The 26630-nt window shown below is 66.2% G+C and overlaps 1 protein-coding gene across 1 annotated transcript; it reads left to right on the top strand.

Annotated features, from left to right (window-relative positions):
* Nucleotides 1-6643: 6643 nt before the first annotated feature.
* Nucleotides 6644-25599, top strand: SH3BP2 (SH3 domain binding protein 2). Its single transcript, XM_071217530.1, is given in 18 exon segments — nucleotides 6644-6773; nucleotides 17204-17343; nucleotides 17758-17820; nucleotides 17823-17859; nucleotides 18758-19110; nucleotides 20372-20461; nucleotides 20758-20826; nucleotides 21821-21924; nucleotides 21927-22134; nucleotides 22137-22194; nucleotides 22196-22245; nucleotides 22248-22346; nucleotides 22349-22388; nucleotides 23332-23440; nucleotides 23746-23801; nucleotides 24136-24217; nucleotides 24707-24766; nucleotides 25052-25599. Coding segments are annotated over 18 exon segments (1836 nt in total). The 5' UTR covers nucleotides 6644-6693; the 3' UTR covers nucleotides 25190-25599.
* The last annotated feature ends 1031 nt before the right edge of the window (nucleotides 25600-26630 follow it).

Below are 26630 nucleotides of genomic sequence, written 5' to 3'. Positions count from 1 at the left end.
CGGGGCTCCCCGCACCCCCAAAGCTCCCGCCATCCCGGCCCCAAGGCTCTCACGCTGCTCTCGGGTCCCTCCCGCTCCCCGTTTCCCTCGGCTGCCCGTGGGGCTGGGCCAGCGGCTCTGCGGTACCCCACTGCCCCCCCAGCTCCTGGGGAGGGGGCTTTCCTCCCCTCGGCACTCACCCCCACCCGAAATGCCGACCCTGGTGGGGCAGAGGTCATGCCGTGGCCGCAGGCTCCGCTGGCCCCAGGTCTGGGCATTTCCAGATGTGGAAACCGAGGCGCAGGCTCCTGCTTCTTGCCACAGATGCGTTCACCTGCACCCCTCCCCCCTGGCCCTCTGCGGCGGCCTCCCCCCGCACCCCACGCAGCGTGGCCCCCCCGTGCCCCGAGGCCCCCTGCTCACCGCCCTCCCCTCTGTGCGTGTCGGGGGCCCTGCCTCCCCGAGCGCAGGCTCAGCCAAGCTCGGCGGGAAACGTGGGTGGGGGCCGGCCAGGCCCGCAGCCCCCGGGTCCCCAGGCCCTGGCTCTGGCGGCTCCATCTCCCCCTTCCTTCATGGGGAAAGAGGGCCGAGGGCGGCCCCGGGGGAGGGCTGGGTGGGCTCCATGGCGGGTGCCCCCAGCTCCGAGCTTCCAGGTGAGTGAGGGAAGAGGGCACGGGCTGGAGTTTGGGGACGTCCCACTCTCCGTGGGTCCGCGTCCGCCCCGGGGTCCAGCTCGGCTTTGACCCCCCCAGGAGGTGGCCTGGCCCCTGGACGGTCAGCCTCCAGGACCAGCACCGGGACCCCGCGGGGGCTCGAGTCGGGGCAGCCTGGTCTGCTGGGCGCGGCCGCCAGCGCTCGGGCAGCGGCTGTCCTTGGGGTGGACACCTGCCGTCCCCACCCCCGTCCCCGCCCCACGCCTGCTAGCCTAAAGGTCAGTGCTGGCAGTGGCCACTGAGGGGCCGCGCAGCCTGGGGTCCTCCAGGGGCTGCCCCGGGGGCTCTTGGGGCCAGAGGAACGCCTCCTTCAGCAGGTCAGGCCTGGGTGGTGACAGCTGGCCGGGGTTGGGGGGGCAGGCTCAGGGCAGCGGCAGGGGACGGCCACATGGAGACGCCTGAGCTGGCGTCGGGGAGGGGCAGACCCGGGGGACACGTGGGGAGGGGCAGCGTGAGGGGTGGGGGGGCCGGCTTGTCCAAGGGGCTGGGGAGGGTCCTGCAGGGGGCTGAGGCCAGGCAGGGACTGCGAGTGGGGACAGGGTCCCGCGTGGAAGCGGCAGCTGGACGGGGAGGGCCGGGGAGGGCCGAGGGCTTGGGCCTGGGCTTTCTGGAAAGCGGGGCCCAAGCAGGTGCTCTGGGAGAGCTCACCTCAGGCATTTCTTTTTTTTTTTTCCAAGTTCTATTTACTTAAAAAAAAATTTTTTTTTTTTAAATATTTATTTTTTATTTATTTCTCTCCCTTCCCTCCCCGGGTTGTCTGTTCTCTGTGTCTATTTGCTGTGTCTTCTTCTTTGTCTGCTTCTGTTGTGGTCAGCAGCACGGGAATCTGTGTCTCTTTTTGTTGCGTCATCTTGCTGTGTCAGCTCTCCGTGTGTGCGGCACCATTCCTGGGCAGGCTGCACTTTCTTTCGCACTGGGTGGCTCTCCTTATGGGGCGCACTCCTTGCGTGTGGGGCTCCCCTACGTGGGGACACCCCTGCGTGGCACGGCACTCCTTGCGCGCATCAGCACTGCGCGTGGGCCAGCTCCACACGGGTCAGGAGGCCCGGGGTTTGAACCCTGGACCTCCCATGTGGTCAGCGGACGCCCTATCAGTTGAGCCACATCCGCTTCCCACGTTGCCTTTTTTTTTTGAGGATACATAGATCACAGAAAATGTCAGGCGTTTCCTTCCTTCCCACCGTGCCTGGGCCGGGCGTGGGGCCAGCAGGACCCTCTGGAGCCCCGTGCCCACCCACCCTCCAGGTGGCCCCCAAGGGCACCCCACACCGGCCGGCCGCCCCCTCTGCAGATGGGGAAGCTGAGGCGGGGGCCGCGCGCTCGGCCTGCGTGCCCTGCCTGCCCGGCTCGCTGGGGAAGCGGCCCCCTCGTGCTGGGCCAGCAGGAGCCTCGCGGCGGGGACCCCCCACCCTGTGCGGGGAGCAGGCCTGGGCGCTGGGCCGGCAGCCATGCGGAGCCGTGGCCTGGTTGGGGGGGAGCGCCCTGCCGCGCCCACGCACGGGGTGGCAGCAAGCCAGGGTGGGCCTGCCCACGCGCCCTCAAGCTCTTCAGAGTGGAAACGCGTCATGTTTGTGATGAGCTGAAGTGTGAATCCTGGAAACGCCTCTGCTCGCAGGGTTTGGGGCAGGGAGGCAGCTCCGGGCCTTACCCCCACCCCCCGCCCACCTTCTCCCTGGCTCCCTCCCCCTGGGCCTGGGACCCCCAGCCACAGGGCCCCAGCCCCTGCCCTTCGTCCCCAGCTGGCGCCGGCTACTTCTTCCCGGCCCGGCCAAAGCCCCCTTGCCAGGGTCCGGGGGTGTCTGCTCGGGCTCCCTGGGGGCCCCCCTCCCTCCCACGGAAGGGGCTGCAGTCTAGCTCCGCTCACAGGCCAGCTGGAGAGACCCCTGGCCAGGCCGGGAGGCCCGGGGTTCGTCCAGGAAGGGCTCGAGGGCCGAGGGTCCCAGAGCAGAAGCCCCCTCCCCCAGCACCCCATTTCCGAGTGGGGTGGCCCTGCTGCCATCCTCTCCCTCATGCCCTGGCCCCCCAGATGGCCCAGTGGCACCCCAGAGGCCCCAGTCGGCACCGCGTCAGCCTGTGCCCCCTTCTCACTGCGCACAGGTGGGCTTCTGTCTCCCAGGCCTGATCCCGAGGCAGTGGGGGGCCCGGGCCTCGGCAGGGCCGTCCTGGGCGCCCCGTTCTTGGAAAGACTCATTGAGAGTCAGATGAGCTCTGGGGTCACAGGCCACCTGGCAGGGGCCGCGTGGAGGGGTGCGGGCGCACCCTGAGCCCGGCCGTCCCTCTGTCCCTCTTGGGTCCTGGGAGCTCGGGGGGGCCCGGGCTCGTGGGGGTGTCGGGGACACAGGCGGAGGTGCTCTGGTGGGTGGGGCCCTGGCACTGGGGTTTCAGAGAAGGGGCGCGCTTCTGGATGGTTCTGTCCTTGGCCAGGGGCGGGAGCCCTGGAGGAGGGGGCTCGGCGTCCAGCTGGAGGTGATCGCTAGTGCCCAGTCGAGGGCGGGAGTGGGCTCTGACCCCAGGGCCCCCCAGCGAAGGAGCCCGGGCTCTGCCTGAGGGCTCTGCCCAAGGGGGGCACGGCTGGGCCTGGGAGGGGCTGGCCAGGCGAGCGGGCAAGGCCCAGGGGGCGATGAGCCTGGGGGGGCGGCGGGAGGGGCCGGAGGAGGGGGACGGCCCATGCAGCGGGAGGCAGGGGCTGCTGGCCTCACCCCGGCGTCTCCCGGCCTTGGAGGGGGCTGAGGGCCCTAGAGGAGGCCAAGCCCCCCGACCGGCGGCCTGAACTGCAGAATCGGTGTCTCCAGCTCGGGGCTGGGGGCCGCCCAACGTCAGGGGCCTAGTGAGGCTCCCCTAGACCCTACTGCGGCTCGTGGCCCCGGCTGGCTGGTGGCCGCCCCTTCCCTGTCCCTGCCGCCCCCTCCGTCCCCGCGTGGGCTCCTCCTCTGCCCCTCACAAGGACGCTGGCCCCCGGGCCCCCTGTCACCTAAGACCCTTCGCTTAACCACACTGCAAAGACCCCCTTTCCACGGAAGGCCCCGTGCGCAATCCTGGGGTTAGGACGCGGCTTCCCACCTGCGCCTGTGTTTCGGGGCTTTCCCTGCCCCACCGGCAGCCCCGTGTGCCCAGAGCTCCCGGCCTCGGGCATTCTCGGGGCCCTGCTCTGGAGGCGGGCACGGCCAGGCTCAGAGGGAGGCAGCTGGCAGGGGGAGCCTGGGGCCGCGCCTGCCCCCACCCCCCACCCCCACGCCGAGGGCTGCGGCCGGCCAGGCTGGCCAGGGTGGACCCCAGCCCCTGGGAGGGGCTGATGCCAGCACCTTGTCTTCAGAGCTGGAGATTTCCCGCTGGGGCGCTGCCCCCTCCTTCCCTGGGCCAAGCACCCTCCCTGGACCCGACGGCCCCAACTGGGGGGAGGCAGGTGGGCCACGGGGCCGGGGCCCAGGTCCTGGGGTCCTGCAGGTTCCCAGGGACCTGGGTTCCAGGCCCCACTCTTTTGACCTGGTAGCTGCCCTCCACTCTGAACCTCAGTCTCCTCATCAGTTGAGTGGAGATGAGGTCAGGATAAGCCTCTGGGGCTGAGCACCGAGACCAGGCAGGCGCGGTGAGGCGTGAGGGGCAGGGCCGGTGGCTACAGGGGTGGGTCGGGCGTTGGCCTCGCTCCTGAGCCAGCTGCCAGTCCCCAGAGCGAAAGCTGCTCTTTTTCCTCAGGCTGTCCCTTGGCCCCTTGGCCCGCTGGCCGGCTCCCGCCCTCCCTGGTAAGTGCCTGCCTCTGCGCACGGCTGAGGCATAGCCCGGGCTGGGGTGGGGGGAGCCCAGGGCTGCCCCGTGCTGGCAGCCCCCCAGCCGCACGTCTCGCTGCCTGAGCAGGCAGGGGGCCTCCCCGTTTGGGGGATACACCCCAGCGAGGACATGCAACGTCAGGAGATGGAGGGCCTATGGGGAAACTGAGGCCAAGAGCAGCCGTAGTGGCCAGGGCTCCCAGGGGCTGGTGGGCGGCCGGGGGGCTGGGGCTGCGGAGGGGCCACCCACTTGCGGCCTGCTCCCCTGCTCTGGACCTGGTCTGACCAGGGCAGGGGCGCGGGGGGCCGGCCTTCTGCCCACAGCATCCCTCAGCTGTCCCTGTGCCCTTGGGTGCCGTCCGTGACCCCCCCACACACTTCTGTCCTCTCATCTGTTGGCCTGTCTGTCCAGGGAGGGGCTGGCAGGCTCCCAGGCCCCCCCTCGGCGCTGCGCCTCTTCCTGAGCCTCCCCTGCCCCTTGGCCTGGGGTTGCTCCCACCCTGGGTCGTCACTCACCCTGGGCCCCTGGCCTGCCCGCCACCCCTCACCCCACCCCATCGCAGCAGATCCCAAGGCCCGGTGCCCCCTCCCCCAGGAAGCCCCCCCTGACCTGGCACCCGCCGGGCCCAGAACCGCCTTGGACCCTCGCCCCATCCCACAGCCGCCCTGGCAGTGCCCCGGCCAGACCCCGGCCCAGGGGTCCCTCGCCTGCTATTTTATGTCAGTTCTCAGCACCCAGTTCACGGACGAAGGCTCAGGGACCGCCCAGCTGGTGAGGGGCCACTGGGACGGGCGCCCGCTGGGTCTGGCTCTGGGGCCCTCTGCCCACCCTGGCTGGGGTGCCAAGGGCCGGGGAAGGGATCCCTGCCCCGTGCCGTCTGCTGGCCACGCCAGCTCTCTGTGTGGTGTCCCCAGGCAGCCGTGTCAATGGGCGGTGGCCCCAGACGCGAGACCCCCGCTCCCACACCTTGGCTGAGCATGCGGCAGCAGACGGGGCGCCCGCGCGGAGGGCAGCGCTGCCTCTGCCCCCTCCAGCACCCTGCGCCCAGCGGGCGGGACGTGCGTCGGCTTGGTGTGTGACCAATGGGTACACTCAGCCGCACAGCCACCGGGGCATTTCTTTGGGGTGTCCAGCTGCGATTCGGGGAGCACCGATCCAGATCACGGACCACCAGAGGTCCATCTTGGCATTTCCAGGCGGGTGGTTTTTAAAGAAAAGGAAAATTAGACGGTTGGTGGCTCATGGGGTGCTCCGGCAGCCAGGGGAGCTGGTAAACCGAGCTCTTCAGCCCGTGCTTCGGTTCCGGGGTCCCGCAGTCCTCGAGGCTTCGCAGGCCGTGGCTGCTTGTGACACCTGCCGAGACCACCCCCGCCTCCTGTCTAAACCTCAGAGCCAGAGAAACCATGTTCTGTCGGGGGCTTGTTGGTGCCCGAGCTCTGGGCAGGGCGGGAGGGGCGTGGCTGGTGGCCGTGGCATGGCTGCCGCATCTCGGGGGCCGGCTCCCGTCTTCTGGGACCTGTCGCCCCCCCCAGTCCCGCCTCCCTCTGGCCGCTTGGCCCAGCCCTACCCAAGAGAGTTATGGCCTTGAGATTCTTGCTCAGGGGAGGAGAGGCAGGTGCTGGGTTCGAATCCCAGCTCCACAGCTTCTTGGCTGGGGGCCCCAGGGGAGGGCAGGGGCGCAGGGCAGTGGCTGAGGCGGCCGGGCGGCCACCTTCCCAGAGGGACCAGGGCCGGTGCGGGAGGCCCTGGAGAGCTGCTGCTTGGGGTCCCAAAGGTGCCCCCAGGTGCTCGCTGAGCCCCCGGAGAGTGGGGGCCCCCTGGGTGAGCAGGGAGGCTGCCATCGGGGCGTGCGGCGGGCTTGGGGAGCAGAGCCGGGGCTGCGCGCACCAGGGCAGCCCAGCGGGCCTCAGTCCCCCTGGAAGGACCGGCCACGGCGCGAGCAATCCCCGGGCGGCCAGGGCTGGGCGGCCGCGGCCGCGAGGTCGTGCGCTCCCCGCGGGGGCCTGGCGGGGGCCGGGGGCTGTGGCCGGCGCACCCTGCGGGGAAGGCCCGCCCAGAGGAGGCCGGGCCGAGCGCCTTCCTCCCGCCCGCCCCGCCGGGGAGCCGGCGCTGCCCGCAGGGAGGCGGGCGCGGGGCGGGGGCTCGGCGGGCGGCGCGGCCGCGGGGCTGGGAGGCAGGAAGTGCCGGAAGGCGCCGAGGCCGGGCGCGCCGGGCTCCCCGCGGGGCGGGCCTGCCCATGGCCTCCCTGCGCCCCGGGACGCCCCCCGCGCGCTCGCCCGCCGGCAGGAGAGCCATGTGCTGGGTGAGCGGCGCCAGGTCAGTGGGCGCGGCGTGGAGGCGGCCTGCGCGCGGGGTCCCCGGGGCGCGGCGGGGCCGGCCGTGCGCCGCGGGGCTGGGTGGGCTCGGCGGCACCCGGAGGGCTCCCCTCGGAGGGCCTGCTGCGGGGACACCGCCCGCCCCACCCGGCCGGCCTGTCCCCCACAGGCCCGTCCCAGGGGCCAGAGCCCGGTGGGGCCCAGGGGGGTGGACCCTTCCCACCCTCCCTCCACCCTGCGTGGGTGGCCGTGGTGTCTGGGTTGTGTCTGCACGTGTGTGTACTCTGTGTGTGCGTCCACTGCGTGTGCGTGCCCTGTGTGCACCGCATGTGTCCAGTGTGTGTGTACACCCTGTGTATGCACTGTGTGTGTGTCCTCTGAGTGTGTGTGCACTGTGTGGGTGTTGTGTGTCCACTGTGTGTGTCCACTGAGTGTGTCCACTGTGTGTGTCCACTGAGTGTGTGTGCACTGTGTGGGTGTTGTGTGTCCACTGCATGTGTGTGCACCATGTGTGTACTGTGTGTGTGCACTGTATCCACTGTGTGTACTGTGTGTGTCCACTGAATGTGTCCACTGTATGTGTGTGCGCCGTGTATGTCCACTGAGTGTGTCCACTGCGTGAGTGTGCGCCGTGTGTGTCCACTGCGTGAGTGTGCGCCGTGTGTGTGCGCGTGTAGCATTCCGGGGGCCCAGAGCGAGTTGCGGGAGGGCCCTGCACAGGACCTGGGCAGCGCGCCGACCCGCCTGGTCTGGGGGCCCGCGGGTGGGGCTCCTCTCCTGAAGCCCGGGTGCCCTGCGCGGAGCAGCGGGGTCTCTGCTGGGCCTCCGTGGGAGAGCTTGGGTGTTGGTCTTTCTTTTGATTCTCTTATGGAGAAGGATTCTGGGAAGAGGAAGCAGAAGGGGAAACTGAAAAGAGAGAGAGCTGGGTGTGAGGCGGGGGAGGGGGCCGCCGCGATGGACTGCAGCCCCCCCCAGTCGCCGGGCACCACCCCCGTGTGCCAGGCTGGGGTGTGGCCGTGCCGGCGTGGGGGTGCCCCACCATTTACTGACTGTGTGACTCTGAGCATGTTATTTAAGCCTCTCTGACCCTCGGTGTCTTCCTCAGTGACGCAGGAATGACGCTGGTCCATCCTTTCGGTGGTGTCGGGGCCATGGCGTGGGTGATCCCCAAGGGGCACCTGGCCTGGCCCAGGAGAGTGCCCGGTGCGCTGGGCGCGAGTCCTGAGGCTCTCCTGGCCCCTGCACCCTCTCTGTGCGGCGGGGTGGGGTAGAGCACCCGGGGGGCTTAGGGGGGCCTCGGCAGCCCCTGGGGACTGTGCGAGTGTGTACAAGTGAGTGTGAACGAGTGAGTTCACACGCAAGTGAGGGTGTGAAGGACAGCGCCTCTCGGGCCGGGCCGGCCCCCTCCTGGCGCCCACAAACGCCCAGCTGGTGGCCGCTGAGTCACCCCCGGAGGCTGTGGTCTCGGGGCGCCGGCTCCACAGCTGCCGCAAGGGCCCCAGCTGCAGGGCTGGGGGGAGGGCCTGCAGGGCCCCAGCTGGCCGCGGCCTTCCCAGTCCCTGCCCCCAGCCTACCCTTGGCGTGGCTGGGGACGGGGGGCTCCGTGGGTGCTGGTGACAGCACCCCCAACCCCCTCACACACACAGGCCCACCCGCTCCCCTCGGTCTGCGGGTTCGGGATTCGGGGGCGCTGTCTCAGAGGCCCATGCCCCCACCCCACGTTGGAGTCAGCACCGGGCCTGAGGGGGGGCACCGCCCAGGGGGTCATCTGGGTGAAGGGAAAGCTATGCTGGCCCCAGAAGGGCCACATCCCCCCACCGAGGTCAGGCTGGGACGGGGGCCACCTCCGCTAACTCGCTTTCAATTCCGGGGTGCTCGTCGCTAGTGTGTACAAACATCCATCGCGATAAAATTCACACAAATTCGCTTCGCCCGTGCAGAGGGCACGAGTCGGCGCTTTCTCGCGGGTTCGCGGACACGGGCAGCCGTAACCAGTCCGTTTGAGAACATTTCTTTTTGTTTTTTATTTTTATTTATTTCTCTCCCTTTCACCCCCTCCCCCGTTGTCTGCTCTCTGTGTCCATTCGCTGTGTGTTCTACTGTGTCTGTTTGCATTCTTGTCAGCGGCACGGGAATCTGTGTCTCTTTTTGTTGCGTCATCTTGTTGTGTCAGCTCTCCGTGTGTGCGACGCCATTCCTGGGCAGGCTGCACTTTCTTTCGCACTGGGCGGCTCTTCTTATGGGGCGCGCTCCTTGCTCATGGGGCTCCCCTATGTGGGGACACCCCTGCGTGGCAGGGCACTCCTTGCGCGCATCAGCACTGCGCGTGGGCCAGCTCCACACGGGTCAAGGAGGCCCGGGGTTTGAACCGTGGACCTCCCATGTGGTAGACGGACACCCTAGCCACTGGGCCAAGCCCGCTTCCCTGAGAACATTTCTGTCACCTTGATGAGCAGTGCAATACCTTTTAGCTGTGCCCCCGACCGCCGCCCCAGCCCTGGCCAGCAAAGGTCACTTGCTGACGGAGCCCCGCCCTGGACACTTCCTGTGCGTGGCGTTGCACAATCGCGTGCTCCTTTGTGCCCGGCTTCCTGTACATGAGCTGGTTCCTCCGTGGAACTTTGTTCCTGTTCTGGTTGAAGAGCGCCGGGTTGGCGGGGACCCGGGTGCTGGTCGCTCTCTGTGGGGGGCGGTGGGCGCGGCCCCTCTCGGCCTGTGAGCCATGCCGCTGTAAACCTCGGCGCCCAGGTTTTCCTGGGGGCGTGGGTCCCCGCTCCCAGGCGCTGCCGGGTCGCGTGTGGTTCTGAGTTTGAGTGTCGGAGGAACTGCCCGGGGCGGCCGCCTGCCTCCTGCCCCCGGCGCACGCGGGTTCCCACTGGGCGCGTCCTCGCCAGCACCCGTCGCCTGGCTCTTGGGCTCCAGCCGTCCTGGCGGGCGAGAAGTGGGGCCCCTCTGTGGTTTTGGTTGACACCTCCCTGGTGACCAGTGGCACCTTCTTGGGGACTTATTTGGCCGTTCATGTATCTTCCATGGAAAAAATATCTATTCTGGTCCTTTGCCCGTTTTTAAATTGGATTATTTGTCTTTTTAATATTGGGTTGTGTATTAGTCAGCCGAAGGGGTGCTGATGAAAATACCAAAAATTCGTAGGCTTTTATAAAGGGTATTTATTTGGGGTAGGAGCTTACAGACACCAGGCCATAAAGCACAAGTGACTTCCCTCACCAAAGTCTCCTTGGAGCAAGATGGCTGCCGACGTCTGCAGGGCTCAGGCTTCCTGGGTTCCTACGTTCCTGGGGCTTGCTTTTCTCTGGCTTCAAGGTTCCTCTCTTCCTGGGGCTGGCTTTTCTTTCCTCTGGGTGCTGCCTTCCCAGGGCTCCACCTTAAGTCTTCAGCATCAAACTCCAACATCAAAACTCCAACATCAGGAACCCTCAACTCCGTTCTTCGCCATGCCATTTATCTGGGAGTCCCCACCCACCCTGGGACTCAATGCCCTAATCATAACTCAGTCATGCCCAGGGACAGATCAGATTACAAGCATAAGCCAATATTTCTTTTTGGAATTCATCAATTATATCAAATGGCTACACTCCACCCTCTGAATTAAAAAAGCCTTTACAATATTCAAAAAAGCCTAAAATCAGTTACAATGCAAGTACTAAATCATATCATAATCAATTTAAAGAAATGCAGTTTGTCTTGGGGCAAAGTCCTATCTGCTATAGACCTCTGAGACTTACAAAACCATTTATCTGTTTCCGATACATAAATGGACAGACACAGGATAAACATTTTCCTTAGGATAAGGAAAATTTGGGAGGGAAACCTGAGTCACGGGTCCTCTGCAGTTCAGCTAACCTGCAGGGCATCCTCATTCGATTTCAAAGTCTGGGAGTCATTCTTAGGATGATGGTTTCTTTCCTTGGGGCGATTTGGGGACCCGCCCTTTCCACAGTCTTGCCCAACGGCCGTTTTCTTGGTTCCACCCTCTTGAGCATCTGGTGTGGACCAAGCTCCAGAACTCTCCCTCCAAGAGTGTTGGGGTGATTGCCACAGCGCCCCCAGTCTTTGGGTTAGTCTTAACTCCCTTAGCACAGTGACGTGAAGGCAACATGCCCCTAAACTTTGGCATACAGGCTCAGTCCCCTCAGAGCAACGGGCTGACCCCCTGGCCTTCCCTACTCCACGGGGGACAGGTCTATGCCACTCAGACCTGTGGGCGCTGACCTTAACCGCCCTAGTCCTTGGGGAATGTGCTCCCCCCTCTCTGCACCCTGGGGTGGCAAAACTCTCCCAGAACATCGGGTGGGAACATCCACCCTCTTCAACTGCTGGGCAAACTCTCCCTTTGCACACAGGGGTGGGGTTCCTCTCTTGGCCCAAGGTGATGTCTTAATTCCAGATCTCAGCTTCCGTGGTTTTCCTCTTGAAGTCGTTTCCCCTTTGATCCCGCCTTTCCATGTCCTTTTATTCCAGGCTGACAGTAATTTTGTTCATACAGCTCTCAAAAAGCTTGTTGGTTTGGCATGCAGGAAGCAGGGGTCCAAGCCATCAGACAGTAAGACTTTCCACAAGTCTCCCGACATAACTGCATCTTCAATCCTGATTTACAAGTTCCAAGTTTAGCTAAGACCTCCAGTGGGGCACTTTCATCTGGGAGCTTGATTTCCAGAGGCTTGGAATTTCCAGAATCAGTTTCTGTTTTCTTTGTGCCCGACAGTTCCATCCTCAGCATATCTCTCTCATCCAGCATTTTGCTATAACTGCAAGCAGAAGCCAAGCCACATTCTCTGAGTTTAGTTTGGAAATTTCCTCAGCTTAATGCCCAGGCTTGCTATTTTCAAGTTCTGCCTTCCATAAAACACCAGGAGTTAATCTTGTTAAATTCTCTGCAACTTTAAAACGTGGATCGCCTTTCCTCCAGTTTCCAATAATAGTTTCATCATTTACTTCTAAGGCATCATAAAAAGTCTCTCTAGCGTCCATATTGTTATCAACAGTCTCTTAAAAGCAATCTAGGCCTTTTCCATCAAGCATTTCACAATTCTCCAAACAACACCCCTTACCCATTTATAAAACCATTCCAGCATTTCGGTAATTGCAAAAGCACTTCCCCACTCCTCAGTACCAAATTCTGTATTAATCAGCCAAAGGGGTGCTGATGCAAAATACCAGAAATGGGTTGGTTTCTATAAAGGGTATTTATTTGGGGTAGGAGCTGACAGATGCCAGGCCATAAAGCATAAGTTACTTCCCTCACCAAAGTCTACTTGGAGCAAGTGGCTGCCGACGTCTGGAGGGCTCAGGCTTCCTGGGTTCCTACGTTCCTGGGGCTTGCTTCTTCCTGGGCTCAGGGTTCCTTCCTTCCTGGGGCTGGCTTCTCTTTCCTCTGTGTGCTGACTTCCCGGGGCTCCAGCTTAAGTCTTCAGCATCAAACTCCAACATCAAAACTTCAACTCTGTCCTTTGCCATGCGTTTTTTTTTTTTAAAGATTTATTTATTTATTTATTTAATTTCCCCCCCTCCCCGGGTTGTCTGTTCTCTGTGTCTATTTGCTGCGTCTTGTTTCTTTGTCCGCTTCTGTTGTCGTCAGCGGCACGGGAAGTGTGGGCGGCACCATTCCTGGGCAGGCTGCACGCTGGGCGGCTCTCCTCACGGGCGCACTCCTTGCGCGTGGGGCTCCCCTACGCGGGGGACACCCCTGTGTGGCATGGCACTCCTTGCGCACATCAGCACTGTGCATGGGCCAGCTCCACACGGGTCAAGGAGGCCTGGGGTTTGAACCGCGGACCTCCCATGTGGTAGACAGACGCCCTAACCACTGGGCCAAGTCCATTTCCCTGCCATGTGTTTTATCTGAGAGTCCCCACCCCTTGGTGGGTGGGGACTCAATGCCCTAATGACCTGGCCCAATTAAAGCTCTAATCATAACTCAGTCATGTCCAGGTACAGACCAGATTACAAGCATAATCCAATATTTCTTTTTAGAATTCATCAATTATATCAAACAGCTACAGGTTGTAAGAGTTTTTTGTATAATCTAAACAAGCCCTTTAGCAAATATATGATTTACAAAGATCTTCTCCCATTCTGTAAATTGTCTTTTTTTCTTTCTTGATATGTCCCTTTGAAACACAAAAGTTTTTAATTTTGACGAAGTTCAATTTACCTATTTTTTTCTTTTTTTGCTTGTTTTTTTTAGATACTCTAAGAAACCATTGCTTAACCCAAGATCACAGAGATTTATCCCTAGCTTTTCTTCTAAAAGTTTTTTATTTTTACCTTTTTCATTTCAATCTTTGATCCATCTTGAGTTAATTTTTGTTCATGATGTGAGGTCAAGGCCCAACTTTATTCTTTTGCATGTGGAAATACAGTTGTCCTGGCAGCATTTGTTGAAAAGACAGTTCTTTCCTCACTGAATGGTTTTGGCACCCTTATCAAAAATCAGTTGATGTAGACACACAGGTTTATTTCTGGACTCTCGATTCTATCTTATGGATCAAACTATCATCATAGTGAGTTTTGAAATAGCAAAGTCGGAGTCTCCTACTTCCTTCTTTTTCAAGATTTCCTTTGCCTGTTCTGGGTCCCTTGCCATCCCAGATGGATTTTAGCTCGCCTTGTCAGCTTCTACAAAGAAGGCAGCTGGGATTTTGCTGGAGATTGCACTGAGCTGTTGATCAGCTTGGGGTTGCCATCTTAGCCAAATAAAGGCTTCTGACCCATGAACACGGGGTGTCTTTCCGTTTATTTAGAGCTTAACTTTTTTATAGCAATGTTTTGTAGTTTTCAGAGTATACGCTTTGTGCTGCTTTCGTTAAATTAGTCCTAAGTATTTTGTTCTTTCTGGTTCTACTGTAAATGGAATTGTTTCCTTAATTTCATTTTTGGATTGTTTACTGCAAATATATAGACATACAATTTTTGTATGTTGATCTTAGCCTGCAACTTTGCTAACTCATTTATCAGTTGTGATAGTTTTCTGATGGTGTCCTTAGGATTTTCTAGATACAGAAGCAACTCATCAGATAGAGGTAGCTTTCTTTTGTTCTTTCTAATCTGGATGCCTTTTTTTTTCTTTTTCTCGCCTAATTGCCCTGGCTAGAACTTCCAGTGCAATGTTGAATACAAGTGGCGAGAATCAATATCCTTGTCTTGTTCCTCATTTTAGGGGGAAAACTTTTAGTCTTTTACAGAATATTATACAAAGTATTACAATTAATATTATGTTGGCTGACTTTTTTTGTAGATGGTCTTTATTGGGTTGAGGAAGTTCCTTTCTATTCCTAGTTTTGTTGAGTGTTTTTATCATGAAGGGACATTGGGTTTTGCCAAATTGTGTGTGTGCGCATATTAAAATAGTCAGGTAAGTTTTGTCCTTTATTCTATGAAAATGGTGCATTACATTAATTGATTTTCAGATGTCAAACCGAGTTTGCTTTCCCAGGATAAATCCTGGTCATTGTGTATAATTCTTTTTAGACATTGTTGCACTCAGTTTGCTATTATTTTGTTGAAGTTTTTTTTTTCTTTAGGCGGTACCAGGGATTGAACTCCGGACCTTGGACATGGGAAGCAGGCGCTCAACCACTGAGCTATACCTGCTACCCACCCCCCTTTTTTTTTTGGTCGGGAATTTTTGCATCTAAATTCGTAAAGCGTGCTGGTCTGTAGTTTGCTTGTGATGCCTGTGTCTAGTTTGGGCATCAGGGTCGTGCTGGCCTCGTAGACTGAGTTAGGAAGAGCTCCTCCTCTTCTGCTTTCTGCAGGAGCCTGGGAAGGATTGGTGTTCATTTGGTTAGCTCCCACGAGCTGGGTCAATGGCCCCTCGAGGCAGTGGCCGCAGTGCGGACAGAGGCCCGGAGGGGAGCCCAGGGGATTCGCATAGTGAGGAGCCCTGGGGTCTGCGGGTGCACAGGGAGCGGGGCTCGGGGAAACGCCCATGGGGGCTGGATGGGGGGCCAGGTGGGCACGGGGAGGCCCCCGAGTCTGGACTGGGGTTGGGGTTGGTGTGCGGGTGGAGGATGTGCTGGGTGGGGTGGGGCAGGCAGAGACCCGGGGCGGGCCGGGAAGGAAGGCAGGTGGACAGAGCAGGGGCCTGGGGCCAGCCGGCTGCAGCGGGTCCCAGGGGGCTGGCCCAGCTGGAAGCCTCCAGAACCGTCACCCCGTGGGGACAGCCAGGAGGGGGCAGCGCCCTGGAAGGGCCAGTGTGGGGCCTGCTCTGCCACTGGCCTTGGTGGCCGCTCAGATGCAGGGGGTGTGGAGGAGGCAGGGGCCTGCACCCGGCGCTGGCCATGTGGGGCTCGTCTGCCGGGAAAGGGGCGCAGTATGCCCCAGCAGGGGGGAGCTCCGTGGGGCCTGCGCGGAGTCAGGTAGGCACGGCCGGCCCCCGGGCGGGTCTGAGCGGGGGCAGCCCTGCCCTGAGCCTGCCTGCCCGCCTGGGTGGGGGGCAGAGGGACAGAGGCCCCTGGGCTCCCAGGGCCCCCCAAGGGCAGCCTTCGGGGTACAGGGGGTCCTGGGGTGTTAGGGGCGTGGGGCGTGGGAACCCTGGCGTCGTTGGCGTCTGTGGCTTCTTGACTCTGGGTTGCCCTTTGGACGTCCCCCTTCTCGCCCCCCCCATCCCACCCCACCACCCTCGGTTCAGCAGACGGGGGAAACTGAGGCCCGCGGGGCGGCCTGCGCCGGGAGACGCGCGGGGAGGGCCGGGCCTCCTTTTCTCACCTGTGAGCGGCCCGCCCCCGCCGCCCGCGAGGGGAGGAGCCGCGGCCGCCGGGCGGGAGCGGGGCGCGGGGCACGGCGCGGGATGGCGGGCGCGGGGCCCCGGCCGCGGGGCAGGGGGCGGGCGGGACGGCGGGGGGCGAGGCGGGCGCGGCGCGGGAGGCCCGCCCGGGGGTCTGTCGGTGCGCGCAGGGGCCCGGGGCGCGGGCCACGCCCCGCCAGCCTGCCGCGTGGACAACGTGAGTACCCCGCCGGCCCGGCCCCCCGCCCCACCCCGGGCCCCCCGCTCCACCTCGGAGCCCGGACCCACCCGGCGCCCCCACCCCGACCCGCACCCCGACCCGGACCCGGGGGATCCCGTCCCGGACCCGCCCTGGACTCCGCCCAGGACAGCCGCCTCCCCGCCAGGGACCCCGGGACCCCGGCTCCCCGGCTAGGCCGCGCAGACCCCTGACCCGGTCCCCCAGCCGCCCCCCGCCCCGGCCCAGCCCTGGCCCAGCCCCGGCCCAGCCCGGGCCCCGGCGGCCGCGCTGCCCTGGACGGGCCGGACGCCTCCTGCGGGAACAAAGGCGGGCGTGGGCGCCGGGGCCTGGCGGGCTCTGGACCTTCGTCGCGTCCTCCGCCCCCTCCCCTGGCACGGCACCCGGGGCCCTCCCCTACCGTCCCACGCGGCCACGCGGGACTGTGCCAGCCCGGCTGGCTGCACCCCAGCGGCCTTGCCTTTGTTCCCAGGCCGCAGCTGGCGTCCCCCAGCCCTGAGGGTTTTGTGCAGAGGGAATCCTGGGGGGCTTGGGGGCGCAGGAGTGAGGGCAGGGGCAGGGAGGAGGCCACCGGACCCCAGCTGGCCTGAGCCGGCCCCGGGGGTGCCCCGGGACTTTCCCTCACCCACGTGTGATGGAGAGCGCCAGCTTGCCAAGCCCCAGGGGCTGGTTTTCTTTGTGTGTGATTTTCGGGGTACGGGAGTGGCAGGAGCCCCGGCCGCAGTGGACTTCTGGGTCTCGTCCGCCCGGCTCAAGGGCACACAGGTCACGTGCCTGCTCCCACCCAACCTCCCTGGCCGCAGGTGGGATATGGCCCCAGGGTGGGGGTGGGCGCAGAACAGGCACAGGCAGCCAGAGTGCAGGGTCAGGGGTGGCGGAGGCACCCACGGCAACGGGGCATTTGGGATGCCTCGCAGAAGAGCTGCTTCAGCCTGGGTTTTGAAGGATGAGTAGGAGTTCTCAGATGGGGAAAGTCAAGGCTGTGACAGGCAGAGGGAAGGGCTTCTGAGGCTGGATGTGTGAAACCCGGGCAGGGTGGGTGGGTGGGATGCAGAGGGGGCAGGGCCTGCCCAGCACCCGCAGCATTGGTCCTGTGGGCCTGCCCTGGAGCCTCAGGGCTGCAGGGAGGTGCCCCGGACCTGCCCCAGCTTCTGCTCCTCTTTAACTCTCTCCATGGTGCTGAGGCCCAGCATCACCTCCTCCTGGAGCCCTCCCAGACTTCCTAGCAGGGCCCCTCGTGGGCTCCCTGGTCCAGGGGTCCAGAGGGCTCATGCCAATGTCCCCCAGCCCCCGGGGGGCTTGCATGCAGCGGGAGCCCAGCGAGCGTGTGATGATGGGCGGCGTGACGATGAAGGGACACACCCAGCTCTCGGGACCCCCCGGGCGGGCGGCGCTGCCCCTCGCTGCCGTGCCCGCGCCAAGCCGTGCCCCGCCCCTTGTCCCGCAGCCTCATGGCAGCGAGGAGACGCACTGGCCGGCGCCCCATGAGGGCCATCGGCGCCCAGAACCTGCTCACCATGCCCGGGGGCGTGGCCAAGGCGGGCTACCTGCACAAGAAGGGCGGCACCCAGCTGCAGCTGCTCCGGTGTGAGTTCCGGGGGTGGGAGGCACGGCCCGGAAGGGGGGGGTCCGTGGGGGCGGAGGGAGGGACGGGGGGGGGGGTGCGTCCGGCCACGTCTTCTCGTGGCAGGTGGCCGCCCTCCTGCAGCCCCCACTTCCCCCCGGCGCGCGGTGCGTCGGCTCCACTCCGCGGGCTCCCGGGGCCCCTGGCGCTTGCCCCTCGGCCACCCTGGCTCAGCTCGCAGCACCCTCGGCCCCCCAGGCCCGTGGCGCCCCCCTGCTGTGCTCTGCCCGTCCTCGAGGCCCCCGGGGGGCGGCCAGGCCAGCTGTGCTGGAGAGCCGGCCCCCTCGGAAGGGGGCGTGCCCACACCGCCCTGCCACGCTCGGGGGTCTGGGAGCGGGCTCTGCCCCCCGCGCCGCCCTCACCCGGCCCGCCCACAGGGCCGCTGCGCTTCGTCATCATCCACAAGCGCTGCGTCTACTACTTCAAGAGCAGCACCTCCGCCTCCCGCAGGGCGCCTTCTCCCTGAGCGGCTACAACCGGTGGGTGCGGCCCCCACCCCTGCCCCGGGGCCACAGGGCGGGGCCTGCCGCTGGGATGGTAGTCTGCCTCCCCTGTCCTGGGAGGGCCCAGCCCCTCTGCCTACAGGTGGTGGCACTGGGGGCACTGGGACCCCAGGGGGCCCGGCAGGGGGTCAGGAGCCAAGAGATGCTCTGTGGAGGAGTCCTTTCCCCCAAGGGCCCTGGCACCCTCTGCCCGTTGCCCCCTGCCTGGCACCCCCTGCCTGGTGCCCCCTGCCTGGTGCCCCCTGCCCGGCACTCCTTGCCCCGCCCCTGCCTGGTGGCCCCTGCCCGGCGCCCCCTGCCCCTGCCTGGCACCCCCTGCTCCTGCCTGGCACCCCCTGCCTGGTGCCCCCTGCCCAGCACTCCTTGCCCCGCCCCTGCCTGGTGTCCCCTGCCCGGCACCCCCTGCCCCTGCCCGGCACCCCCTGCCCCTGCCCGGTGCCCCCTGCCTGGTGCCCCCTGCCCCTGCCCAGCACCCCCTGCCCCCTGCCCGGTGCCCCCTGCCTGGTGCCCCCTGCCCCTGCCCAGCGCCCCCTGCCCGGCACCCCCTGCCCCCTGCCCGGCGCCCCCCTGCCCGGCACCCCCTGCCCCTGCCCGGCGCCCCCTGCCCGGCACCCCCTGCCCCTGCCCGGCGCCCCCTGGCCGGCACCCCCTGCCCCTGCCCGGCGCCCCCTGCCCGGCACCCCCTGCCCGGCGCCCCCTGCCCCTGCCCAGCACCCCCTGCCCGGTGCCCCCTGCCTGGCGCCCCTCTGTCTTTCCTCGGGGCCCAGTGCTGGGTGTCCAGGCCTGCCCAGGCCCTGGGGGATGAGGCCGTCCTTGCGGGCATGCGCAGCGGGGAGGCGGGGCGCAGGCGTGACCGCGGGTGCCGTGCCCACAGGGTGATGCGGGCGGCCGAGGAAACGACGTCCAACAACGTCTTCCCGTTCAAGATCATCCACATCAGCAAGAAGCACCGCACGTGGTTCTTCTCCGCCTCCTCTGAGGACGAGCGGCAAGGTGACAGGGACGTGGGCAACGGGGGGGGGGGGGGGGCGAGGGACCCACGCGGTCAGGGCGTGCCGTCACGGGGGGCCCTGAGCAGTCCCGCGGACCCTTCTGTGGAGCAGGGGGCGGGAGGCTTCAGAGGGCTGTGCCCATGCCCGCCCTGGCTGCCCCGCAGAGCTGGATGGTCCTGCTGCGCCGAGAGATTGGCCACTTCCACGAGAAGAAGGAGCCGCCCCCAGATGCCAGGTGGGCCCGGGTGCGTGGCGGGCAGCAGGCGTGGGCCTCCCTGCCGTCCGGGGGTCCCGGGCTTGGACTCGCGTGCCCATCCCTCAGCCCCCGGGGGCCTGGCCGTGGTCCCCTTCCTGCAGGGCTTTGACGAAGTGTCAGTCAGGCTGCGCGTGGACGGGAGCACACACTTGTGTGTATGGTTGTGTGAGTGTGTGCATGTGCAAACCTGTACACAGCAGGCACACGTGCTCTGGGTAAGCCTGTGTGTAAACATGTGCAAGCGCATGTGTGTGCATAAGTGAATATGTGAGCTTTTTTGCGCATGTGTGTATTTAAGCATGTTTGAGCGTGTGTGCCAATGTGTGGAAGCACGTGTATGTGCGTGAGCATGTGTGTACTTGAACTTACATGTATTAGCATGTGTGAGTGCGTATGAGTGTTGCACGTGTGTGTATTTAAGCATGTGTGAGCATGTGTGCCAATGTGTGGAAGCACGTGTGTGCATGAGCGTGCGCGTGCTTGAACTTGCATGTATCAGTATGTGTGTAGGAGCTTTGCACGTGTATGTAAGCATGTGTGAGCACGTGTGTTGATGTGTGGAAGCACATGTGGTTGTGTGTGTGAGCATGTGTGAGTATGTGCCCATTTGTGAGTGTATAAGTGTGCACACGTGTGTGTCCGTGGGGGGCGTCTCCTGGGTCAGCCTCTGTCCTTCCGGCGGCATCTTGGCCCCAGCTCTCTGGGCCGCAGGTGATTGAGCTGCACGTTCCCAGGTGAGGTGTTGGCCACAGCTCAGGGCGCCGAGCCCCAGCCCCTGGCCGCCCGCCTGGGCTGCCTGGGCTGTGACCAGTGCCAGCCTCCCAGGGAGACCGCCCGGCATGGTGGCCCCCAGCTGACCAGTCGCTCGGCCGCTCGGGGCTGGGACGACAGGTGGAGAAATAAGGCTGAGAGAGTGCTGGGCCCACCCGGCCGCCAGCAGGACCCTGCCCGACCCCCAGAGCTCCTGGCCCTCAGCCAGGGCGGTGCCTGAGCCCCCGTGGGCAGGTGCCAGTGGGGTGGGGGCTCCCAACGCCAGCTGGAGGATGTGCGGCCTCAGGCCTCATGTCCGTCCTTGCACGCGTGTGTCCGTGGCCATTGGCCTGTGTGTCGCCGTGTTGCGTGTGATCCTGCCATGTCTCTGCATCTCCCCTGAAGGCCACGCGTGTGCACGTGTGCCCGTGTGTGTGTCCCCATCGCCCCCGCTCACTGCCCCGACCCCTCACGCCCTCCCCCTGCGCAGCGACTCCAGCTCGGATGCGGACAGCTTCTACGGCGCAGTGGAGCGGCCGGTGGACATCAGCCTGTCCCCGTACCCCCACCGACAACGAAGGTGCGCCCCAGCCCTCCCCCGCCTCCTTCGCCTCTCCCGAGCGGCCCCCGCGACAGCCCGGTCCTGCCCAGGCCACTGCGGGGGAGGTCCCCGTGACTGAGCTCCCGGCGCTGTCCCTTGAGCAGAGGATCCCTTGAGCAGAGGAGCGGCGGCTTCCACGGGCTTCGGGCCCTGGCAGCCCGGGTCCCGGGTTCAAAGCCTAGCCGCCTTCCTCCCCCCCCCCCACCCCCCGACGTCGCTGGGGCTCGGCTGGCCTGCCCTCCCGGCCTGGGCCGACGCTCCCCCTGCCCCCCCAGACTACGAGCACGACGACGAGGACGACTCGTACATGGAGCCTGACTCCCCCGAGCCTGGCAGGCCCGAGGTAGGTGCGGCGGGGGCCTGGGGGCGGGCGCCCCCGGGGAGAGCCCCCTCCCTGGCTGGGAGGGCCGGGCCGGGCTCCCTGCCTTCACGAAGGGTCAGGCCAGGCACGTGCCAGGCGGGGCGGGGCGCCGAGGGGTGGCGGGGGGGGGGGGGGGGGGGGGAGGCGGCGCCCCACCCCCCGGAGCCCTGGGCCCGCTCTGCCGCCTCTGCCCCTTGCTTGCCCCTTGGGCCCAGGTGTCCCCTGTCCCTTGCGACCCTCCTCTCCCCCCCTGCCCGCCTTGGCCGCCCCATCCCAGGCCCCCCTAAAGGGCGTCACCTCTAGCCGTGCCTGCCTTCCGCCTCCCCCGCCTTGGCCCCCTCCCCATCGCAGACCCCCACCCGTCACACCGGGGTCCTGGGACCTGCCCTCGGCCCCCGACCTCAGCTCCACGCAGCCCTAGGGACATCTACGCCCCCGGCCCGCCCCCAGCCCCAGTGGGCTGGGGACTGACACCCTTGGCCCCTGGCCAGGAGCCCCGGGGGGGCGCGGCCGCTGCCTCCTAGACCCGCCGCGGCTGGCCCCCCCACCCGCCCTTGTCCAGCCCGCTCACCTCCCCGCAGCCACCTCCAGCGCTCACCCCGAGCCGCGCGCCGCCACACCTCGGGGGCCCCCGGTCTCTCCCGCCTGGGCCCTGTGGCCAGGACCCCCCGACAGCTTGTGCGACGCGCTCCCGGGGGTCCCCCGCGCCTTCAACCCCGTCCCTCCAGCCGCCCCACTGGCCCCTCGGCTCCTCGGGTTTGGGGGTCCATCCTTCCCCGCGCGGGAAGCCGTGCCCGCCCCGCTCCCATTACCCCCCGGGGTCGCCCCCTGGAGCTCACACGCGTGTGCCGGCGCCGCGCGGGGGTGGAACGGGCACGGCGGGGGCACGCGCAGGCCGGCCGCCTGTCACCGGCGCAGGAGGCGCGCGCCCCTCCAGGGTGTCGGCCCCGCTCACGGCCTGGGCCTCTCGCCCGCAGATGCGCTCATCCACCCGCCCGCCTACCCGCCGCCCCCCGTGCCCAGGAAGCCGGTCTTCTCCGAGGTGCCCCGTGCCCACTCCTTCACCTCCAAGGGCCCCGGGCCCCCTGCTGCCGCCCCCCGCCCCCGAAGCGCGGCCTGCCCGAGGCGGGCCTGGCCCCCGACGACGCCAAGAGGGACCCGCTGGGCCTCCGGGCCCCCAGGGCGCCGGCCGCCTCCCGCAGGATGAGCGACCCCCCGCCCGCCGCGCCCGGCCCCTGGAAGGCCCCCTGCGCCCGCGAGCTCGCCGGCCACGGGCCCTGCGCCGCCGCCGCCGCGCCGCCGCCAGGAACTGCGACAAGCTCAAGTCCTTCCACCTGACCCCCCGGGGGCCGCCCCCCGCCCGAGCCTGCCAACAAGCCCAAGTGCCTGAAGGCGGCTGAAGCCGCCCTCGACGAGGGACGCCCCCAGGCCCGGACCCTTCCTGCCCCCCGGTGGCCCCCAAGCCTGCGCTGAAGCTGCCCGCGTCCGAGGCCACGCGGCCGGAGGCCTGCCCAGGCCCGAGAAGCCGCCGCTGCCCCACCTCCAGTAAGCGAGCCCCGGCCGGGGTCCCTGGCCACTCGGGCCCCGCTCCAGTGTGGCCTGTCCCCTGGGCTCCCCCCCGGCCCTCCCTGGCTCTCGGGCCCACGGTCCTGCAGGCCAGCCCTGGGAGGGTGCAGGCAGGGCGGGGAGGGGGCCTGGCATGAGCCGCCCAGCAGGTGCCTCCGCAGGGCCTGTCCCACGCCGTGGGTGTGTCCCCTGGCTTGGAGCCATGAGGCTACCTCCATGCCCTTCCCGCCTGGGAAATCGCCAGAATGTGGAATGCATCAGCGATTCTGTTTCCCTTGCTGGGCAGTGCCAGGAGCTGGTCCCGTAGGCCGGCGTGTGCCCCACTCCAGGTCACCCCACCCGGGCCCGCGGCCAAAGGTGGCTGCTCCCGTGCTGGCCGGGCCCCGCGTGGCCCGGGGAGGCTCTGGGAGCTGCAGGGCTGCCCCCCGTAGGCATGCACCCCCCATGCTGCCCCAGACTCCAGCCTTCCTCGCCTGCCCCTCGTCGGCACCTCCGAGTCCCGCTGCCTGTGGGGGCGCGGCTGGGGGGCCCCGTGCCACGTGTTCTGGTTCACGATGGGCCACCGGGTCCAGCCGCTGGAGGGGCCCATCGTTCTGCTGAGACCTGGCAGTGCACGTGCTGGGAGCGCTGCCCCGGGCCAGCCTCAGGGTGTTCTCCCGGTCCTCAGGCCACGCACGCGTGTTCCCCCATCCTCGAGGTCACGTGTGTTCTCTGTCTCCCGGCCTCACACGTATTGTCCCATTCTCAGGCCATGCATGTTCTCCCAGTGCTCAGGCCACGCGTGTCTCCAGTTCTTAGGCCACATGTGTTCGCCCAACCTCAGGCCACGCGTGTCCTCCCCGGTCTCTGTGGGGCGGTGGCAGCAGGGTGGCCGGTCCGTGTCCGACGGGACGCTCTTCCCTCCTCTGCCCGCCCCTCCCAGGCGGTCGCCCCCCGACGGGCAGAGCTTTCGGAGCTTCTCCTTTGAAAAACCCAGGCGCCCTTCGCAGGCCGACGCGGGCGGGGAGGACTCGGACGAGGACTACGAGAAGGCAAGGGGGCGGGCGGGAGGGCTGCAGGCCGAGGGCCGGTGCAGGCCGTCCTGGGCGGGGGTCCTGGGGCGGGCCTGGCATGCCGGCCCCCCTGCCCGTGGACCCCGCTCCGACTGCGTGGCTGCAGGGCCTCGTCCTGGGCGGGGGTCTGGGGCGGGCCTGGCATGCCAGCCCCCCTGCCTGTGGACCCCGCTCCGACCGCATGGCTGCAGGGCCTCGTCCTGGGCGGGGGTCCCGGGGTGGGCCTGGCGGGCCGGCCCTCGCGCCCATGGGACCCCCGCGCCGACCGCGTGGCTCCTCAGCAGGTGCCGCTGCCAAACTCGATCTTCATCAACACAACGGAGTCCTGCGAGGTGGAGAGGTCAGCTCGGCTCCCTGTTCCCTGGATGCCTCGTTCGGGGCACGCGTGAGGTGTCGGCCCCCCTGCTGTCCCTGGGCCGGCTGGGCACAGGCTGGGCCCGAGTGGAGAAGAAACCCCGCCCTGCTCCCCCCCACCACCCCGCAGCTGTGCTGGGCGAGCCCACCCAGTCGGCCCACCCCAACCATTCCATGCCACCCATTCTGCCCCGTCCAGCCCACCCCGTCCTCAAGGCAGCCTGTCCCTCTTGGAACCTGAGACATAAAGGGTGAGAGGGGAAAAGCTGCATGGAGCATGGACCGGGGTCCCTAACTACTACCCGGGCGCTGCGTTTTAGGCTCTTCAAGGCCACGAGTCCCCGGGGAGAGCCGCAGGATGGGCTCTACTGCATCCGCAATTCCTCCACCAAGTCCGGGAAGGTAGGTTCCCGGGACAGCGGTGCCGGGGGCGGGGGCCCTCGGGCGCCCACACACCGTCTGCGGGCGGCGCAGGACCTTTACAGCTACGTGCTCGGGGTCCTGGCCGGGCAGTACCCTCCCCCACCACCTGCGCTGGGAACCTCAGGAACTAGATGTCCCCTACAAATTAAGGGCTGCAACCCGCCTCCCCCAGCAGTGGCGCGAGAGGGAGGGAAGGGTTGCTGATGGGCTGCGGCCCCACGGCCTCCGATTCAAGCCCCAGCACCGTGTGGCCTCGCCGAGCCTCGGTTTCCCCACGAGTAGCGCAGATGGTCGGGGGCCGGGTCGGGTCCCCCCACTCCCCGCTCAAGGCCAGCGCAGCGTGGAGGCGGGGGGCCGCCCGCTGGTCCCGCTGTCGGGTGCCCGGCCCCGGGCTCCTTCCCCGCCCCCCTGCGGCCTCGCCCCGCGGTCCCGCGCCTCTCAGCGCACCTGCCCCCCTCCTCCCTGCAGGTTCTGGTCGTGTGGGACGAAAGCTCCGGCAAAGTGAGGAACTACCGCATCTTCGAGAAGGTAGGCGCGGACCCCCTGCCCAGCAGAGACAGGAGGCAGGCTGAGCTCCCTCCCTTCTCCCCCGTCCCTCGTGCCTCAACCTCCCTCCTCTCTGGCTCAGCCCCTGACCTGGCGGTTACTCCCAGGCCTGCCCGGCGGACCCCTGGGTGCAGGCCGGGGACCGTCCTGGGTGGCCGCCCGGGGCGGGGAGGCGGGGGCTTGGAAGCCCAGGGCCCCGGGCGGCGCCCTCTGTCCTGCCACCCGCCCTGGGGTCCTGGCCCCTGACGCCCCGCCCTGGCCCCCCAGGACTCCAAGTTCTACCTGGAGGGCGAGGCGCTGTTCGCGAGCGTGGGCAGCCTGGTGGAGCACTACCACACGCACGTGCTGCCCAGCCACGACAGCCTGCGGCTGCGGCACCCCTACGGCTACGCCGGCCCGAGGTGACGTCCCTGCACGGCACAGAGGCGGCCCCGGGGCCACGCCGCGGGCCACGCCGTGGAGGCCGGAGCGCCGCGGAGGGGAGCTGGCGCAGGCGCCGCGCTGCCACCGAGGCCTCCGGGCACACCTGGGGGCATCTGCCCAGGCCAGGCCCCTGGGGCTGGGCCCTGGGCATGGGGTCCGGAGGCCTGGGGGGCTCTCGCCTTGCCCAGGCCTGTCCCACCCGCCGGGTGCCCAGGGCCCCAGGACCCGAGCCCGCCCGGGCTCTGTGGACAGGAAGTCTGGTGCTGGCCCTGCGGTGGGCCAGGGCTGGGGCCAGCGGGGTGGGGGCAGGCTGGCCCGGCCCCCCACGGAAACGCTAAGACGCAGGCTCCGAGAGGGGCCAAGGCTGCACAATAAAGCACAAATGACCGTGGCGTCCGCGGCAGGGTCTTGCTTGAGGAAGCGGGATGGGCGCCTGGGAGGCCCGCGCCGCGCCGTTCCCTGCCCCCCGGCGGCGTGCGGGCGCTGCGGACTGGCTCAGGGCATGTGGCGGGCAGCCGATGGCAGGACCCAAACTGGCCGTGGGGCTCAGAGCCCGCCCCAGCTCCGGGCGGGGGGGCTGCAGAGCCACAGGCCTCCCCCACGGGGAGGTGGTGCGCCCACTGAATTGGCGGTTATTGGGTGCCTTGGGGGGGCCTAGAGACCCCGTAAGGCCTGGCAGAGCTCACGGCCCCACAGGGACTGCCGAGGACAAAGTGCTCACGGTACATGGTGTCCAGGGCAGAGGCCGGGGCGGGGGCTCAGGGCCCAGCCGGGGGTTCCAGGCAGGCTGTCCCGAGAAGGTGACAGCTCTGCTGGGGCCAGAGGCCAGCAGTGGGAGGGGGGTGGCGAGAGCCAGGTGCCCGAGTCCTCCGAGGCAGGCCCAGCTCCGGCGCAGTCCCGAGCACCCCATGCTGCGGCCGTAGAATTCCAGCGGGCCTCACTCGCCAGCCCGCCGGCCAGGCTGGGTTTTGTTTTTGTTTTTTTACTTTATTTTTTTACCCCCCTCCCTTGTGGCTTTTTTTTATGTGCTGTCTATTCTCTGTGTCCATTTGCTGTGCATTCTTCTGTATCTATTTTTTATTTATTCTCCTCCCTTTGCGGCTCGCTTGTTGTCTGCTCTCTGTGTCCATTCGCTGTGCGCTCTTCTGCGTTTTTGCTTGTCTTCCTTTTTTTGGGGGGTGTCACCTTGCTGAGTCGGCTCTCCGTGGCGTGCGGGCGAGCCTGCCTTCACAAGGCGGCCCGGGAATGCGAACCCAGGGCCATCGTGTGGTAGGCGGGAGCCCAACCGATTGAGCCACAGCCGCTTCCCCGGGCTGGGTTTTTTGTGAAACAGACTCAGCTGGGGATCAGGGCTGGCAGGGACCCCCCAGTCATGGGACCCGAAGCCCCCTTCAGATAAGGGACGAGGTTGACCCAGGCCAGC

Source organism: Dasypus novemcinctus, chromosome 1 (genome assembly GCF_030445035.2).
Source record: "Dasypus novemcinctus isolate mDasNov1 chromosome 1, mDasNov1.1.hap2, whole genome shotgun sequence".
Classification (NCBI taxonomy): Eukaryota; Metazoa; Chordata; class Mammalia; order Cingulata; family Dasypodidae; genus Dasypus; species Dasypus novemcinctus.
Note: the sequence above shows the minus strand (reverse complement) of the source record. Positions and strands in the feature narration are given on the sequence as shown.